General features: G+C 43.0%; 1 protein-coding gene across 1 annotated transcript; it reads right to left on the reverse strand.

Annotated features, from left to right (window-relative positions):
- Positions 1–1,530: 1,530 nt before the first annotated feature.
- UCN3 (urocortin 3) lies at positions 1,531–7,950 on the reverse strand. Its single transcript, XM_008516871.2, has 3 exons — positions 7,698–7,950; positions 1,995–2,512; positions 1,531–1,734 (listed from the first exon to the last, which is right to left on the reverse strand). The coding sequence occupies exon 2, from the start codon at positions 2,504–2,506 to the stop codon at positions 2,003–2,005; it is 504 nt and encodes a 167-aa protein (XP_008515093.1). The 5' UTR covers positions 2,507–2,512; positions 7,698–7,950; the 3' UTR covers positions 1,531–1,734; positions 1,995–2,002.
- Between the last annotated feature and the right edge of the window lie 8,102 nt (positions 7,951–16,052).

Genomic DNA, 16,052 nt, shown 5'->3' on the forward strand with positions numbered 1-16,052 from the left:
GGAAAAAATAGTAGCTACCTTAGAATATTCTTGTGAGAACTCAATGAGATAATGTTCGTAAAGCAGGGATCCTGGCACATCAGCATTCTGGGAAGTAAAGGATTTGCTCAGAGACACGTAAGAAAAAGAAGAATCTAGACTCACACGTAGGTATCCTGAGTCTCAGGCCAGGATTCTTCCTGCTCTACCATGTGGCTTTTCCCAGGATGGAAATGACAGTTACAATTTGAGCATTGGTCCTGTCAAGAGATGGGTATTTTTCATTTCAAGTTTAACTTAACATTTTTTAAAACATAAAGTTTCACTTTTTCCAATCATGCCTGCCAGAAGCAGGATTCCTGAGTTAAAGGCAAAATGAATTTGTAATTTTGATGAATATTTCCAAGTTGCCTCTCTAGAGTTGATACTCCCACCTGCCAGTAATGGATGAGGGTGGCTATTCAGCTCATCGATGGAGTGTGGACTGATTGTCACACTTATGAACTTTTGCCGTTCTAATAGATGAGAAATTGTATGTGAGTTCAGTTTTTATTTGTTTCCTTAGGAATGAAGTTTAGCATCTTTTCATACATTTAAGGGTCATTGGTATTTGTGTGTGTGCGAGATCTATGCATATCCTTGCTTATGTTTCTCTTGGGTTTCTTCTTTTCCTTCTCAATGTTTAGTTGCCCTTTATACATTTGATCAATAAGCCATCTGTCTTTTGTATGAGCAGCAAACATTTTTCTGGATTTGTCCCTCTTTTGTCTTTGATTTTGCTTCTGGTGGTGGTAGTAGTTGCCGGTGTGTGTGTGTATTGTACCGTGCAGAAGTTTATTTTATGTGTTTACAACTCATCGCCATGCAGAAGTGAGTGGAACATGGGCCGTCTTCTGGGAATCTGGCCCTCAGGCTTTGCTGCCAGAAAGCCATCAGAGTTCTTGCTGATGTCCATCTTTAGTGAACTTTTACTCATATTAAACATTCTCATTTCTGAATTCCTCATGTATACTTTTTACACTAATTGCTATCACTTCACAGTGCATCACTTACACACTCCCTGGTGGTATCTTCTTTTCAGATTTTGGTTTTGTCTATTCACTTAGGTTGTTGACTCATGGAGATCAGAGGCCTTGCCTCACACGTCAGTATCTCTCACCATGCCCAGCATGTGCTGGGTAGTTACCGTGGGTTCAACAGGCACTTGTTAAAGAATTAGCAGCCCCATGCCCTAGAGAGCCATGGAGGAGCTCGGGATATGACAAGGGGGATAATTGAAATCTCCATCTCCCTCCTAGCCCAGGTGCCCATTCTGCAGCAGATCCCAGGCTGTGCCACTTGGGTGGGATGGCCATGGGGATGGCGCTAGATCAAGTGACAGCTGACAGAATCCTGCCAGCTTGGCCTTTCTCAGGCTCGTCTGTACTCATCCCAAGACCTCCCGTCCTGGGAGAGATCAGGAATCGACTCATCAGTAACATCCCTCCTTCATCTTAGCTCAGAGGTTTGAAGGCAGCTAAGTGAAGGAGGAAGAATGAGACAGGCCAGGAATTCAAAAGCCATTGGTTTTAATGGGGGCGAGAGGGCAGGGAAGGCATCTGGTGGGAGGATGGTGAGCAATGAGTCACCTTGTCTTCCAGCCTTGGCAGGAGTTGATGTGCGGAGAGAAGAGGAGCCCTGTGCTTCCTCTTCTCAGACATGGTGTCGTCAGGGAGAAGCGTGGAGGACAGGAATGCATGACCTTTGCCTCTCATCCTGGGGAAGGAGAAAGGAGACACAGAACATAAGGAGAGACATTAACAGCCTCGTACCTGTGAAAGTGGGACAGTACTGCCGTTCTGTGTATATGTACAGAGGAGGAGGGAGCTGGGCTGGAGGCAGGAAAGGATCAGAGGGGATGAGCAGTGAAGCAGCCTTTAACCCTCAAAATACAAACGGGCTGGATGGGCAAACCCTTGGTCTCCCCTCACCCTCCACTGTGACCTCTGGCCTTGATGGGTGGCGCTCCTGCTGACCTCTGCTTCTACTTCTTCCGCCCAATCTGTGCCATCAGGTGGGCGTTGGCAGCTGCCTTAGCTCGCAAGTTCTTGGCCTTGGCGATGTTGAAAAGGATGTTCATGATGTTAGTGGGGACGTCGAGGGACAGAGTGAGCTTGGTGCGCCTGTCACTCTTGGCCTTGTCCTGGTACAGCTTCCCCCTGAGCTGTGCTTGGGACAGGTATTTGTACCTAGCGCTTCCAGCTCCACCGCCACCCCCAGAGGCAGGGAAGGTTCTTTTCTCCTTGTCCTCTTCCTCCTCCTCTTTCTCCTCATCCTCCCCTGAGGAGGGGTCTTGGCTGGGCAGGTAGGGGAAGCTTCTCTTGCTCAGCAGGGGTGCATCCTCCAGCTGGCTCTTCCTGGCCTCAGACAGGGCTGTGTTGATGCAGCTGAAGAGGGACTCAGCTTTGTAGAACTTATGGGAGAGACCTGTCCGGGGGGCCCCGAGGAGCAGCAGCAGTAGCAGCAGGAAGTGGGCTGGCAGCAGCATCTCTCCCTGCAGTAGAGAAGAAGAATATGGGGAGGGGTGTGAGAAGGGCTTAAGGCTCAGACTAAAATCCAGTAGGGCCTTGTTAATATTCTACTACAACAGTTCTTAAAGTGTGGCCCCTGGACCAGCAGCAGCAGCAGCATGTGGAAATTTGTTAGAAATGCAAGTAATTCTTAGATCTTGCCCCAGAACTAGTAAATTAAAAATTCTGGGGCCAGCAATCTGTGTTTTAACAAATGGTTCAGATGATTCTGATGATCACTAAAGTTTGAGAATCATTACTCTACTAGTATTGATTAGTTTTATCTAATTCATCTTGCAGGTAACCACTGGCCCTGAAAAATGAACAACAAATATTCTAAGTAAGCATTTAGTAGCCTAATTTGGTTGATTTTAGTGGCCAAGTGACTTTTAATTCTCTCATCACTGATGAGGCTGATTCATTGCACCCCTATCGCTTCAAGACCTTTGTTGGTGGTGCAGTCAGTGTTTCTGAGGCAGATCTTCGAGTCTCGTCCCCTCCTAGGCTGTCGGAGTTTCTTAAGAGCAATGGAGTTGGTTAATTTGGTTGGTTTTCCTATAGAATTTATGAAGTGGAAGTCAGTTTGGTCTCTATGCGAGACTCTAAGTATCTTGCAAAGAACACCTATCGTCTCCCGTGCTTAGGATTCATGGGACCTCAATCCTAAAACTATCAGTTACTTCTAATATCTGTGTGTTCTTGGTTATCAGTTGGACTGAATGAGAGCGATTGTCTGGGACTCAATCCAAGGACACTGATGTTCAAGGACATGCTTTATTGGGAGTGACTCAATGTCTTCTTTAGGTGCCTATTCATTGGCATTTCTAAATGAAAGGTAGGTTGTGCAATGTCCAGGGCTAGCATGAGATACTAGAGGCATGAAAGGATCATAGTCTATAGTGACCTTTTGAATCTACTCTTTTATTTAAAAAAAGAAAATGAAAAAAATCTAAGCCTTACTGTATAAAGTATGTTGTGGCGTCAAAAACATCTGGATCAGTGGCCTTCCCATAGCTGGGACTGTTCAAGCTTTAAGCCATCATAGTTATCAGCCCACTGATCAATAGGGCACAAGAAGACTTTAAATTGCTTTTCAGCGGGGGCGAAGAGCTCTGCCTAGTCTCCGTTGTAGGAACAATTCACAATTGTGTCAGAAGATAATCAGAATTGGGGTATCTGTGGTCACTGGGCCTTAGGAAAATTGTGAGTGAGCAGAATTTACCTCTTGTGTCCTTGAACTCAACCCACCTCGCACCCCGGTCCCCTTTGCCTATTCTGTGGGCACATTCTCTTTCCAGCTCTGAAATAAGGACATAAAGTTCATTTACATCCCTTCATTATGCATGAGAAAAAATGTGAGGTCCAAATGTCTGGGATTTCATCTCATCTTCTCCTGGCATAAGCACAGCTGTCTGTTCTGTCTGCCCCTACATCCTGATACCCCGACATACTCTTGTTCTTGAGTTGCGTCATCAGAATGAACAGTCCTCGGACTATGCTAGGAGACACAGAGAGTGAAAGCTGAACTGCTCCCATTTGGGTGCTTTATCTGAACTTGGAGTTTATGTCATTATCTGTATGAGACATCCTTGGCCTCCACAAAAGAAAACAAGAAAGATGTGATTAGCTATGGAACTTGGGAGAATTCTTTTATTAAGGTAGATTTTCAGTAAACAAGAAAAATTGGACAAGTAAATCAGCATGGGATTCTTCTGGGCTTTAAGCAGTGCTAGGCTAGCTTAGGATCACTTTGTTTTCTGTGGTGACAGTGTGGAGTAGAGGCAAGGAGGGGCTGGCAGTCAGAGGCTGAGTTCTAGCCTCAGCTCTGTAGCTTATTGTCAACAAGACCTTGAGCAGGTCATTTCCCAAGAAACGAGTGGGAATGAACTCAAGCCCGCTTCCAAATTGTTTATACTGAATGGATGGGACTAGAATCAACCCTTTATAAAAATCTTAGCCTAGTTCTCTTTCTAAAGGAGAATCATATAAATCCTTGTGCTTTCACTTACCCTGGACACACACATACACACACTCCAACTTGGCAAGTTTTCTGTAGAAACTTGTGTTTTCCTAGGTGCACTCTACATTGCAGCTACTGCCTTCCTTTTCTTTCTTTCTTATTTTTTTTAAGAAACCAGGTTGTTTTGTTGGCTTGTTCATTTGTCTCGTATTAAAAAATTTTGGAGTTTATTTTATCTAAACTATCTATGTGATCCAAGTGTATGAACTAGCTTCATGTGGGCCTGTTGTGTTGTGCAGTGAAAGCAATGCAGACTTGTGTTAGATAGACGTAGCTTCTGATTCCATCTTTGTCCTTATTCACCTGACAGCCTTGGGCAGATTACTTAACTTCTGTGAATTTCAACTTCCTCATCTGTTAAATGGGGACACCAATAACTCCCTCATAAAGGTTAAGTGAAAAATTAAATTGAAAAGGAAAAGCTTTTGGTCTAACCACATACTTAATAAAGAAGGCTGGTTCATATCAGTTTATACATAAATAATCCCCAGGTCCTAATAGGATGAGATTCAGTTCACACAAAATCATTTCAGAAGTGATATATCTCCATCTCCATCTCGATCTCCATCTCCATCATCTCCATCTCTATCTCTATCTATCTAAATCAACTATATCTACATCTAAAGCTACATCTACGTCTTCATCTATATTTGCCAGGTAATTTGATCCAGTAATTTGATCCTGCAGACCAATATCCTTCTTGTGTTGTACTTCTGGCTTTTATTTTTGGCTATACATTACCCTCTCCACCCTAATCCAGGCAGGTTCTTCTTGCCTTGAACTCAGTCTAAGTAAAGGTTCTCCAGCCTCAGAGTGATTCAGAATCATGTGAAGGGATTGTTCAAACACAGACTGCTGGGTCCCATCCCAAGAGTTTCCGAATCAGTAGGTTTGGGACGAGGGCTGAGAATTTGCATTTCTAACACGTTCCTAGAGGAGGCTGATGCTGGGGGTCCACGGACACACTTTGAGTACCACCTTTCTCACTATTCCATTCCTTGTCTGAGCTCCTTAGAATCGTGTGCCAAATTCCAGAGGACATTTTACAGGGCTGTATGTACTGTCTCTATGTATGTATGTACTGTATGTATGTACTGTATGTACTGTACTGTGGCAAAACAGACTTATTCTTTCTTTAAACATTGTGTTCAATAACCAGACTTGCGACTTTTTCACTTTTGGAGGATTCAGTTAGTTGTTTCTGTGTAAATATAGTATGAATCACGGTTTTAGCTGCCTTATACCTGGGGGGCATCTTAAAGCTTGGCAGCAATTTCAAAGCATTTGTTAAGCCTGAAAGGATTTAAAAAACCACAAACCAATTCACAGAGAAAGGGTTAATACTGATGGGAGAGTTGTGGAGAAACCTCCTCTCCATCACTCCACCCATTTGTCCCCGGCTCCTTTCACAGACCGACCCGGTCCTCACTCAGCACTAAATGCTCTGGGTTCCAATATTTCCATCTGTGAGATCAAGGGGTTGAATTTGAGATTCTCTCTTTCTTTTGTTTAGCTTTGTTTGGGGTTTGCACGGTAAAGGAAAACTCTCCACAAAGATAAGGGTCCTTTGCTCCTCACTAAGGCTAATTCCTAAGCAAGTTTCTCCTCTGACATTCTTTGGGTTCTTCTGCCATGATCCTAGTGAAACAACCGAAAGGTTTAGGAAGTCCCCGCTCCCTGCTGTGAAAATGATTGACGCCCATCTAGTTGGAATGAGGGGTAAAGCTCTAGTTTTTTCTCCTTAGGCTACCTGAAACTCCGCTATTCTTTTTGGGTTGTAAGGGCAGTATTTCTCCAGGGGCTTTAAAGAAACACAGTGCCTCCAAGATCTGTGAGAGTCACGCCCTAGGATGGAGGCAGTGAGCGACCTGGGCCGGCCTCACATTCAGAGCACCCACAAGGGAGAGAACTCAAAGGGAGGGAGTGCTGGCGGTGAAGCCAGAAGGCAAACGTGCTGACTCCACAGCTCTGCCCACTGCCCGCCCCGCTTTCCAGCAGCGAGGAAGGCATCATTCTCCATTTTACCCTGTCTGTCTGCACACACCAGTAAGAAGTTGTATAAAAAGACATTTTCTAAACCGCGGCTGCAGAAACTGGGGAAACTTTAAGCATTTCAAAGGTATTATAGTAAGGAGCTCTTCTTGTTGACTCATGCAAGTGTTGCGTGTAACACATGCACACACAGACCTCTGAACAATTCACCCTCAAAGTGAGCAGTCAGCGTTTATACAGGAAAGGCTTTTCCCCTGAAGAGAGAGGAACAGCCAGGAGAAAGTTGACATGTTAAAGATAACACTGGTCATTGGCAGTATTTATATTCATTTTCTTATTTCACCCATTCTCAGAAGTGGGGGGTGTGTGTGCATTTGATAGATTGCTATGTTTGAGGAGAAAACTGCAAACAGGATTTCTCAGGAAACTTGGAAATCAAATGGAGACATCAAATGTCCATCTTTACAGTCCCTCCTCTTCTCGGGCGGCACCTAAACGTTGCAGGTGTCTGTCCCCTTCCTCCAGTGTCCCCAGTGTAGCAAGTGGGAAAGGACTCTGGGCTTTGAGGCCAGAGGACCTTGTTTAAAACCTCGTTCATCCTCTTACTTTCCTTGAGTGACTCAGTTAACCTCTCAGTTGCCGTATCCTAAAAAGGAGACATTACCTGCCTCAGAGGTGTATCAAGAGAATGTAAGGAGATGATAAGGGTGAAAGATCTGGCACTTGGTAAGCAGTAAATGCAAGCATCCTCCTCCCCCCGCATGCAGTGGGGAATAATATCCTGTAGTTTCTATTTCCTCCTCCTCGTCCCCAATTATCAACTATTACCAAGGACTGCTTTTCGTGTTCACATCTGAACTCTTTTGAGAAAAATAGGTTGTAAGAACCAATCTAACACCTTTTGCAAAGCAGGACTCTCTGTACCAACAAGAGGAGGATCATTTTGCCCCTTAAGAAATTTCCCCATGGTCTCTTTGGGGCCAATTTCTCCTTATTTAAAACATAGCCTGTGGTGTCCAGCAGTGTGTTCCCTTGGGCTGGCACCCAGGGTGCTTGCAACTCTCATCTCTCACCCCTATCCAGTCCCCAGCACCTCCTGACTAATTTAGGACAAATAAATACATCCTTTATGAAGAAGTCCCCAGTCAAAGTCTTACCCGAGAGTGGACTTCCCTCCGGTGGATGCTCAGTGAGGTGGGCGGCAGCTTCAGGACCAGGAGGTCTGCCCAAGGAACATCCCCCTTAACTTCTGTGTCCACTGGGGTCACCGGCTCCTTCTTTTCTTGTATTAGTGGTCAGTGGGCTGAGATATTTCCTCGCTATGGAAACTGCTCTGCTCCCTCATGTATATATATAAAAGTGACAGATCACAGGGTGGATCGTAATTCCAGACGTGGTGTCTACACTGGGATGAGATTTTGTTTAAAATACAACCAGAAGCAGCTGTCAACGTCAGAGCTGACAGGCACTCTGTACCCTTGACCCCTCCTCCCGCCCAGCCCTCCCATTACCTCCCACTTCTCCTCCACCCTGGCAACTTGCTTCATTGATAAAAAGAAAAAACATTCTGTTAAACTGAGAAGCAGTTTCTTTGAGTAGTTTTGTTACTGATCTTAGTTCTTACTAATTTCAGCCTTCCTGCTTCTCCATCACTCTACCCCTTCCTTTAGAAATCTGGAGTCAGGACCCATATTGAAAGTAGAGAAGGCAGCTTGGAGTTCTTCTCTTGTCTTGTAATTCATGTGGGTTCTGATGCACAGTTTTTATCTCTGGCTACTCACAAAGCTTTATATGCTTGTGTTTATCAGAGGGCTCGCAAAGGGGCAGGCACAATAAACCAAGATTTTTGATGGGAAGTCACTTGAATTTTACCTATTTTTATTCATCCATTCATCCAATATTTTTTGAGCACCTGTTGCGTGCCAGGTGTTGCCAGAGCCCTCAGGAATTCAAAGAAGTTGAGACCTGTGTTCTGATAGGGCATTCACAGCCTAATTTCAGCACAGCAAATGCCATATTTAGAGGGAGGAGATTCCCTGTCCTGGAGACTCAAGACAGGTAATGTGCGTGCCTGGAGAGCAGGGCAGAGGGATTTCAGACAGAAAGGAGGTTTGGGGTGGAGAGACCCACTGCGGAGAAGGACTAGTGGGAAGGAAGATGGGTGGGCAGTGGGGCCTAGTAGGCTGGATTCACACTGGAAAGTTTGGATTTTCTTCCAAATGTAATGGCGGACATGTTGGGGAATTAGTCACGTGACCCCCTTATTTCACAGATGAGGGTGCTGAGCCTGTGGGAGAAGTCACTCACCAGGGATCACGCAGGTACTTGGAGGCAGAGTCAGGGCGAGACTCCAGGTCTAACGTGGGCCCAGAGCTCTTTTCACATCTATCTTGAACCTCAGGCTTAGCTGTTAGGAAGGGCCAGGCAAGACCCATGCTCTCTCCAGGCTTTCGTCCTGGACCTCGACTCCTCATCCTGAACAGGCACTCTTCCCTCTTGGAATTCCTCTAGATGAAGAGGTCGGTGGACTTCTGGATTTCTTGAAACTCTTTAATGCTCACAAGTATTCCGTGGACCAAACGGAAAACCTTCGTTGAGAAGGACTCCAAGCCGCCCACAGTTTCAATCTTCATCAGGAGACATGGGATTGGACCTCACCCCTGCTCCTTCTTCCTCAGCTGCCTGGCTGGGATTCTTTTGAGATTAGTTGCCACATGAAACTAGGAGATCTAATCCAGGTTCATTCATTCATTTGTTCATTCATTCATATATTCTAGTCTTTGGGAGAAGGTTTTTTTCCTTTCCCCCATTTCAGATGATTAGGCAGTAATGGGATTTGTGTAGGTTGAGGGGTAGATAGCTGGAAACCCAAGTTTAACTCCCTTCTCTGCCTTTATGAGCTCCAGGACACCAGGGAGGCGGTCTTGTGAAGTCACCAAACATCCCGAGAGTGGGGATTCTCCACCTTGGCGCTATTGGCATTGTGGGACAGATAATGTTGTCAAGGGGGCTGTCCTGAGCATTGTAGGATGTTTAGCAGCATCCCTCTACCTAGTGGATGCCAGCAGCACACCATCCCCTGCCCAGTTGCGACAACAAAAAATGTTTCCAATGTGTCCCCTGGGGGCAAAATTGCCCCCAATTGAGAACCACTGCCCCAGAGTATGGAATTTAGAAAGAGAGACAATAAACATTGGTTTCTTTTCTTGCTGATCTGCCCTGTCTCCTCTCAGTTTCCTAGAAAACCTCCCCACCTGAGTCCAAAGCTCCACAGTATTGACCATCTTGGTGTCAGTGGCTGGTGGCTGTCCCCTGAGCCCACTGTCCCCTTTTCAGACAGAGGCAGGCTCCTCGGTTCCCACTGGCCCATCCTGGGGTGGCTGTGGGACTGGCCAATGGCTCCCACGAGCTCTCAGCATGTGAGTAGCTAGCTCGATCCCCAGTGGGATCACCAGTAGGTGAGTAGTAGGACAATCCCCAAAGGAGCATCACAGACCTGGGTGGTGGTTAAGGATGCAGCCTTAAAGGTACTTTTCTTAGAGATTGAAACCTCAAGAAACAGTCTATTTGCTTTACAGCTTAAAAACTGCTTCTGGCTGCATCTGATGGAAGATTGGAAAGTCTCGGACAGAAAGAGGATGATTGGTGAGCAAAATCCCCAGGGTGTCCTTTCCGGTAAATGCTGCTTTCCTCCCCACCCATTGCTGAAGTGCGCATGTGGCCTTCTGCTACGCTTGAACTTTTCTCTGGCCTTGTTGAGCCATTGGTGTCTTCTACGAATTCAGCTTTAGAATGTTGTCGAGGGATGTAAATACTCTGTAGAGAATATGTGGAGGGCCAGGGTGGGAAGAAAAGGCTGATTGGCTTCATATATGAGTAGAAATGGCTCATCTCTCCAAAGTGCTCAAAGTACTTACATGCAATAACCTAATTATTTTCTTAACATCTGAGCTAGGAAGAAAGCAAAGAAAAAGATAGGAAGAAGGAAGTAGGGAATTGCAAGAATTCATGATTTATAGGAGAGAAGTCTTACCTTGGTGTCAGGAAAGAGAGTTGTCATCTCTGCCTCTGTTGCTGGCTTGGCTGTTTGATTGGGACAGTCACTTACATCCTCTGCTTCTCTGTTTCCAGCTTTATGAAAGTGGATTAGTGTACTTTCCCTATTTTTCTAACAAGGTTGATGTCCAAATAGTATTTGTAAGAACTTGATACAGTTTTCCATGAATGCAGGATGTTATTGACATCCTTATTTTTTAATTCTTCTTTTATTTTCTCTTACTGATTTTTCGCGTCCTTGACCCCTTGGTTTTTGAAGGGTGTATGCCCATCTCCCACTGTGTTTGTGGATTTGTCAGTTTATTCTTGTAAGTCTGCCCTTTTTTGCGTTGTATATTTGGAGTGCTGGGTACATACGAATGGTTCCTTTTATCGTTTTACTGTAAAGTCCTTTATGCCAAATAGCACTTTTTGTCTTAAAGTCTGCTTTGCTTAATATCAAAACAGCTATTCCAGTTTTCTGTTGGTTAACATTTGTTTGGTGCATATTTTCCAGTCTTTTCTGTGTCAGAATTCTTTTGTATGTGGTACATATTTAAATTTTAAAATACCTAATCTAACAATTTCTGTTTTAACCAAGGACTTTAGCACATTTGTGTGAATGGTGATGACTGACAGACTTGGATGATTTTCTGCTGTCTTACGTTATGCTTTCCATTTGCCTTATTTTCTTCCTTCTATTTATTCCTATTTCTCCTTTTCTGTCTTCTGCTGGATTGATTAGTTCTTCATTTTCATCTTTCCCTCTATTAATTTATAATATGAACCATTTAAAGCCTCAATTTTTCCTCTTAGCACTGCTTTTGCTGCACCCCACAGAAAATAAACAGGGCTCACTTTTATTTATTTTTTTGGTGAGGAAGATTGGCCCTGAGCTAACGTCTGTTGCCAGTCTTCCTCTATTTTGTAAGTGGGATGCTGCCACGGCATGGGTTGATGAGCAGTGTGTAGGTCTGCACCTGGGATCTGAACCCGTGATCCTGGGCTGCCTAAGTGGAGCACACGAATTTAACCACTATGACACTGGACCAGCCCCCAGGGGCCACTTTTAACCTGGTAATTGTTCAAGTCTGTTGGTCAGGGGAGCCTCTTGCTTTGACTCATGTTTCTCCCAACATGCAGGATTATTTAGTCCTAACTAAGACTTAGTCCTTCTGCCAGCATAGCATTCCCATTACACTGCAGTCATTTCCATCCTTTCTGATACTGGTTCTCCAATACTTCCTCTCATGGGCCTATCGGAAATTGTTTTCTTTGGACTTTGCATCCACCTTGAAACCAGCAGCAGTGGAAACAGGTGGGAAAGGTTCCAGCCTGTCTCCATGTCCAGGTGCACTGGTGATTTATCAGACATTTCATAGTCCTCTCTATTGGACTTTGGTGGCTGATTGATTCATGGAACAAAGCTCCTGGGGGCCACCAGCAAGATGCAGCTGGCTCTATTAGGGTCACTTGAAACAGAGAATCAAAAGCTTTCTGTCTCTCTCCAGGGAAGGGAGGACATACTCCCTCTTGGATAGCCTTGCATGGCTGTACCACTGCCACCTTCCCAAACTTGGGCCCAATCACTGTGGTCTGTTTACATGATGTGTAGACAAAACGATCAATAACAACAGATCCGCTTAGAGGATATAAATAAGTTTTCTCTAGTGACAGGAAACTATGGAATCTGTGAATAATGAGGATCAACTTCATGTGATGAATGAAAAACAGGAAACCTGAAGCTACGACTGAAAGTTTTTCATTTGTAACACCAAGTTCCCTTAAGCTTTTTGCCTTTCTTGTGATGTAATAGAAAGAACACAAGAGAAATAAGAACTTTCTGTTTGGGCAAGATGGCAAACTGCAATAACCTAAAACCTCCAACTATGAACACATAGACATTCTGGTTAAAAATACATCATTTTAAAATGCATTCTGAGCTCGTGAGGAAAAAGGGAGGTGGCGGGTATCCTTTGGTGCCAGGACATGAGGGACTAAAAATCAAAGTAATAAATACCTAGGCTCCTGCCACATTTGCTCTTGGGGAAGATTCCTGGTCCTAGTATTCAGGGACATTGGTTTTAATGTCTGTGTGGGACCAGGGGCAAGGGTCTTGGAGCCATGCAAGGTTAGTTGTTAGAACTGAGACCCTTGCAAAAAGCTCTCTGTAGGAGCACAACCTCCATAGATAAATTAACATAGAAATGAGAAGAACTTCAAAATGCCTTAAATGCAAAATTAGCTCCTTGTGAGAACTGAATGAATTTGTGAAATTAAAATATTTGGTTAGAATGGTAGAATTTTTTCCCCTATGATTTGGAAGGCTGTGCTAAATAGTCAGCACTTCTGGGGTTGTACAATGGAAGTGCCTTATCACAATTTTTCTAAGAAAAGTTTGCTCTCTCTAGCTCTGTGCTGTCCTGTATGGTAACCACTTGCTACATGTGGCTGTCAAACACTTAAAGTGTGATTAGTCTAAATTCAGATGGGCTCTGAGTATAAAACACACTGAATTTCAAAGATTTAGTACAAAAAGATGTAAATATCTCATTAACAAATTTTTATATCCTTATATGTTGAAATGATAATATTTTGGATATATTGGGTTAAATATATTATTCAAATTAACTTCACTTATTTCTTTTACTTTTTAAAATTTGGCTGAACAAATTAAAATTACTTAGGCCATTATCACATTACATTCCACTTGGACATGCTTTCCCAGATAGATAATGTATTTGTGGAGGTCGAAACTGTGCCGTGAAATGATCTTGCACTTTGAAATTACACAAGTTTGTTTTTACAATCTGATTCTGCCACACTTTAATGTGGGTGATATTTTGGCAGTTTTTTAGACAATCTGGGCCTCAGATTCCTCATTAGCAAAAGTGAGGATAATCATGCCCACTGTGTTGGTTTGTTGTGAGAATTAAGTGAGATAATCTGTGTTACTACCTAGCATAGTACCCAGCCTCAGAAAGGTGCTTACAAGATGTGAATTTTCTCCCTTTCTTCTTGGCAACTGAAATACAAAGCCCACTAACTTAAGCCAATAATGTCACAGTGTGTGAGAGAAACTTTCTCTTCATACCCTTGTCACCTTTGAATATTAGTATTATAAAAATGTTTGCTTGTTTGTTTTAATTTGCTTTTCTTTGTATTAATGAGGCTGAACATCTTTCAGACACTGTTGGTGGTGGTGTAAAAGTTTTCTGAAATCATTTTATCAAGAATCTCTAAGAAGTTTATTTACTCTTTTATCCAATAATTTCTATTCTCCAAATCTTTAAAAAAAAATAGAGATAAGGATCAGGATACATGTTTAAGAATCTAGGGTATGTCCAGGAATATTCATTTTTAAGGTCAAGTTAAAATGGTTAAGCCCAAGTTAAATTGGGATGCTATTGCTACCAGCCAGGAGATGAGAGCTGGGAGGGACAGCTGTGTGAACCGGAGGTGGGAGATGTCTGGAGTCACTTGAGTTGAGGTGGGCTGCTGGTGGCTCTTCGCCGCAGTGATGTCCCTCTTTCACACTGGGTGCCCCTAACCTATCTATTCCATTCCCATCCCCTCTAGATCCCCTCCCTCCCGCCCACTGCCCACTTTTAACTTGGTGAAATTTTTGTAGAGGAGACCGTTGCTTTGACTCTTTCTGATTCTCCCAAACATCTGCTTTATGCCAGGAGTCCCTTCTGCTGTCTTTTTTGCTTGAGTCTTTGGAAACCCAAGTCAAGAAGACTTCTCATGTATCTGCCTGTCCCATCTCTCCCTTGAGTAACTGACAAGAGGCTAGCCCAACTGATTAAACAGGAGATGGGGAGAGAAAAATGGGCCATCATGAGAAAAAAAAAGACTTTAATACATCAAAATATTATCCCTCTGCGTATACTACATAGATGTGTAGGAGCAAGACCTTTGCTCAGTAAACTCTCTCCCTCATTTCCTTAGAAATCCCATTTAGCTGCAGAAGTAATTAATTTCCTTATTGTCATAACTGCGGTAAATACTATGTACTGTAATCCATACAAGGAATATTGATTGTTTGGACAACAGAGTGGAAATAATATGGAGAAAATTCCTTGTCATAGATGGAGGCTCTTTTTTTTTATTGAGTTCATAATAGTTTACATCATTATGAAATTTCAGTTGTACGTTATTTCTCGTCTGTCACCACGTAAGTGCTCCCCTTCACCCCCTGTGCCCAACCCCCAACCCCCTTCTCCTGGTAATCACTTAACTATTTTCTTTGTCCATGTGTTTATATGCCACATATGAGTGAAATCATATGGTATTTGTCTTTCTCAGTCTGGCTTATTTCGCTTAGTATAATTCCCTTCAGGTCCATCCATGTTGTTGCAAATGGGATGATTTTGTCATTTTAACAGGCATAAGGTGGTATCTTAGTGTAGTTTTGATTTGCATTTCCCTGATGATTAGTAATGTTGAACATCTTTTCATGTGTTTATTGGCCATCTGTATATCTTCTTTGGGAAAATGTCTGTTCATATCCTCTGCTGATTTTTTGATTGGGCTGTTTGTTTTTTGTTGTTCAGTTGTGTGAGTTCCTTATGTATTATGGAGATTAACCACTTATTGGATATATGATTTGCAAATGTTTTCTCCCAATTGTCTCTTTGTTTTGATTCTAGTTTCTTTTGCCTTGCAGAAGCTCTTTAGTGTGATGAACTCCCACTTGTTTATTTTTTCTTTTGTTTCCCTTGTCTGAGAAGACATGGTATTTGAAAAGATCCTTTTTAGTTTGATGTCAAAGAGTGTACTACCAATATTATCTTCCAGGAGTATTATAGTTTCAGGATGTATCTTCAAATCTTTCATCCATTTTGAGTTTATTTTTGTGTATGGCGTGAGACAGTGGTCTACCTTCATTCTTTTGCATGTGGCTGTCCAGTTTTCCCAACACCATTTATTGAAGAGACTATCTTTTCTCCATTGTATGCTCTTGGCACCTTTGTTAAAGATTAGCTGTCTGTAGATGCATGGTTTTATTTCTAGGCTTTCAGTTCTGTTCCAATTGATCTGTGTGCCTGTTTTTGTACCAGTATCATGCCGTTTTGATCACTATGGCTTTGTAGTACATTTTGAAGTCAGGGATTGTGATACCTCCAGCTTTGTTCTTTTTTCTCAGGATTGCCTTAACAATTCAGGGTCTTTGGTCATCTCGTATGAATTTTAGGATTCTTTGCTCTATTTCTGTGAAGAACGTGATTGGGATTCTGATTGGGATTGCATTGAATCTGTAAATTGCTTTGGGTAGTATGGACATTTTAACTATGTTTATTCTCCCAATCCGTGAGCAAGGAATCTCTTTCCATTTCTTTATGTCATTATCAATTTCTTTCAGTAATGTCTTATAGTTTTCATTATATAAGTCCTTCACTTCCTTGGTTAAATTTATTTCTAGGTATTTATTCTTTTAGTTGCGATTGCAAATGGAATTGTATTCTTGAGTTCGC

Source organism: Equus przewalskii, chromosome 30 (assembly GCF_037783145.1).
Source record: "Equus przewalskii isolate Varuska chromosome 30, EquPr2, whole genome shotgun sequence".
Taxonomy (NCBI): domain Eukaryota; kingdom Metazoa; phylum Chordata; class Mammalia; order Perissodactyla; family Equidae; genus Equus; species Equus przewalskii.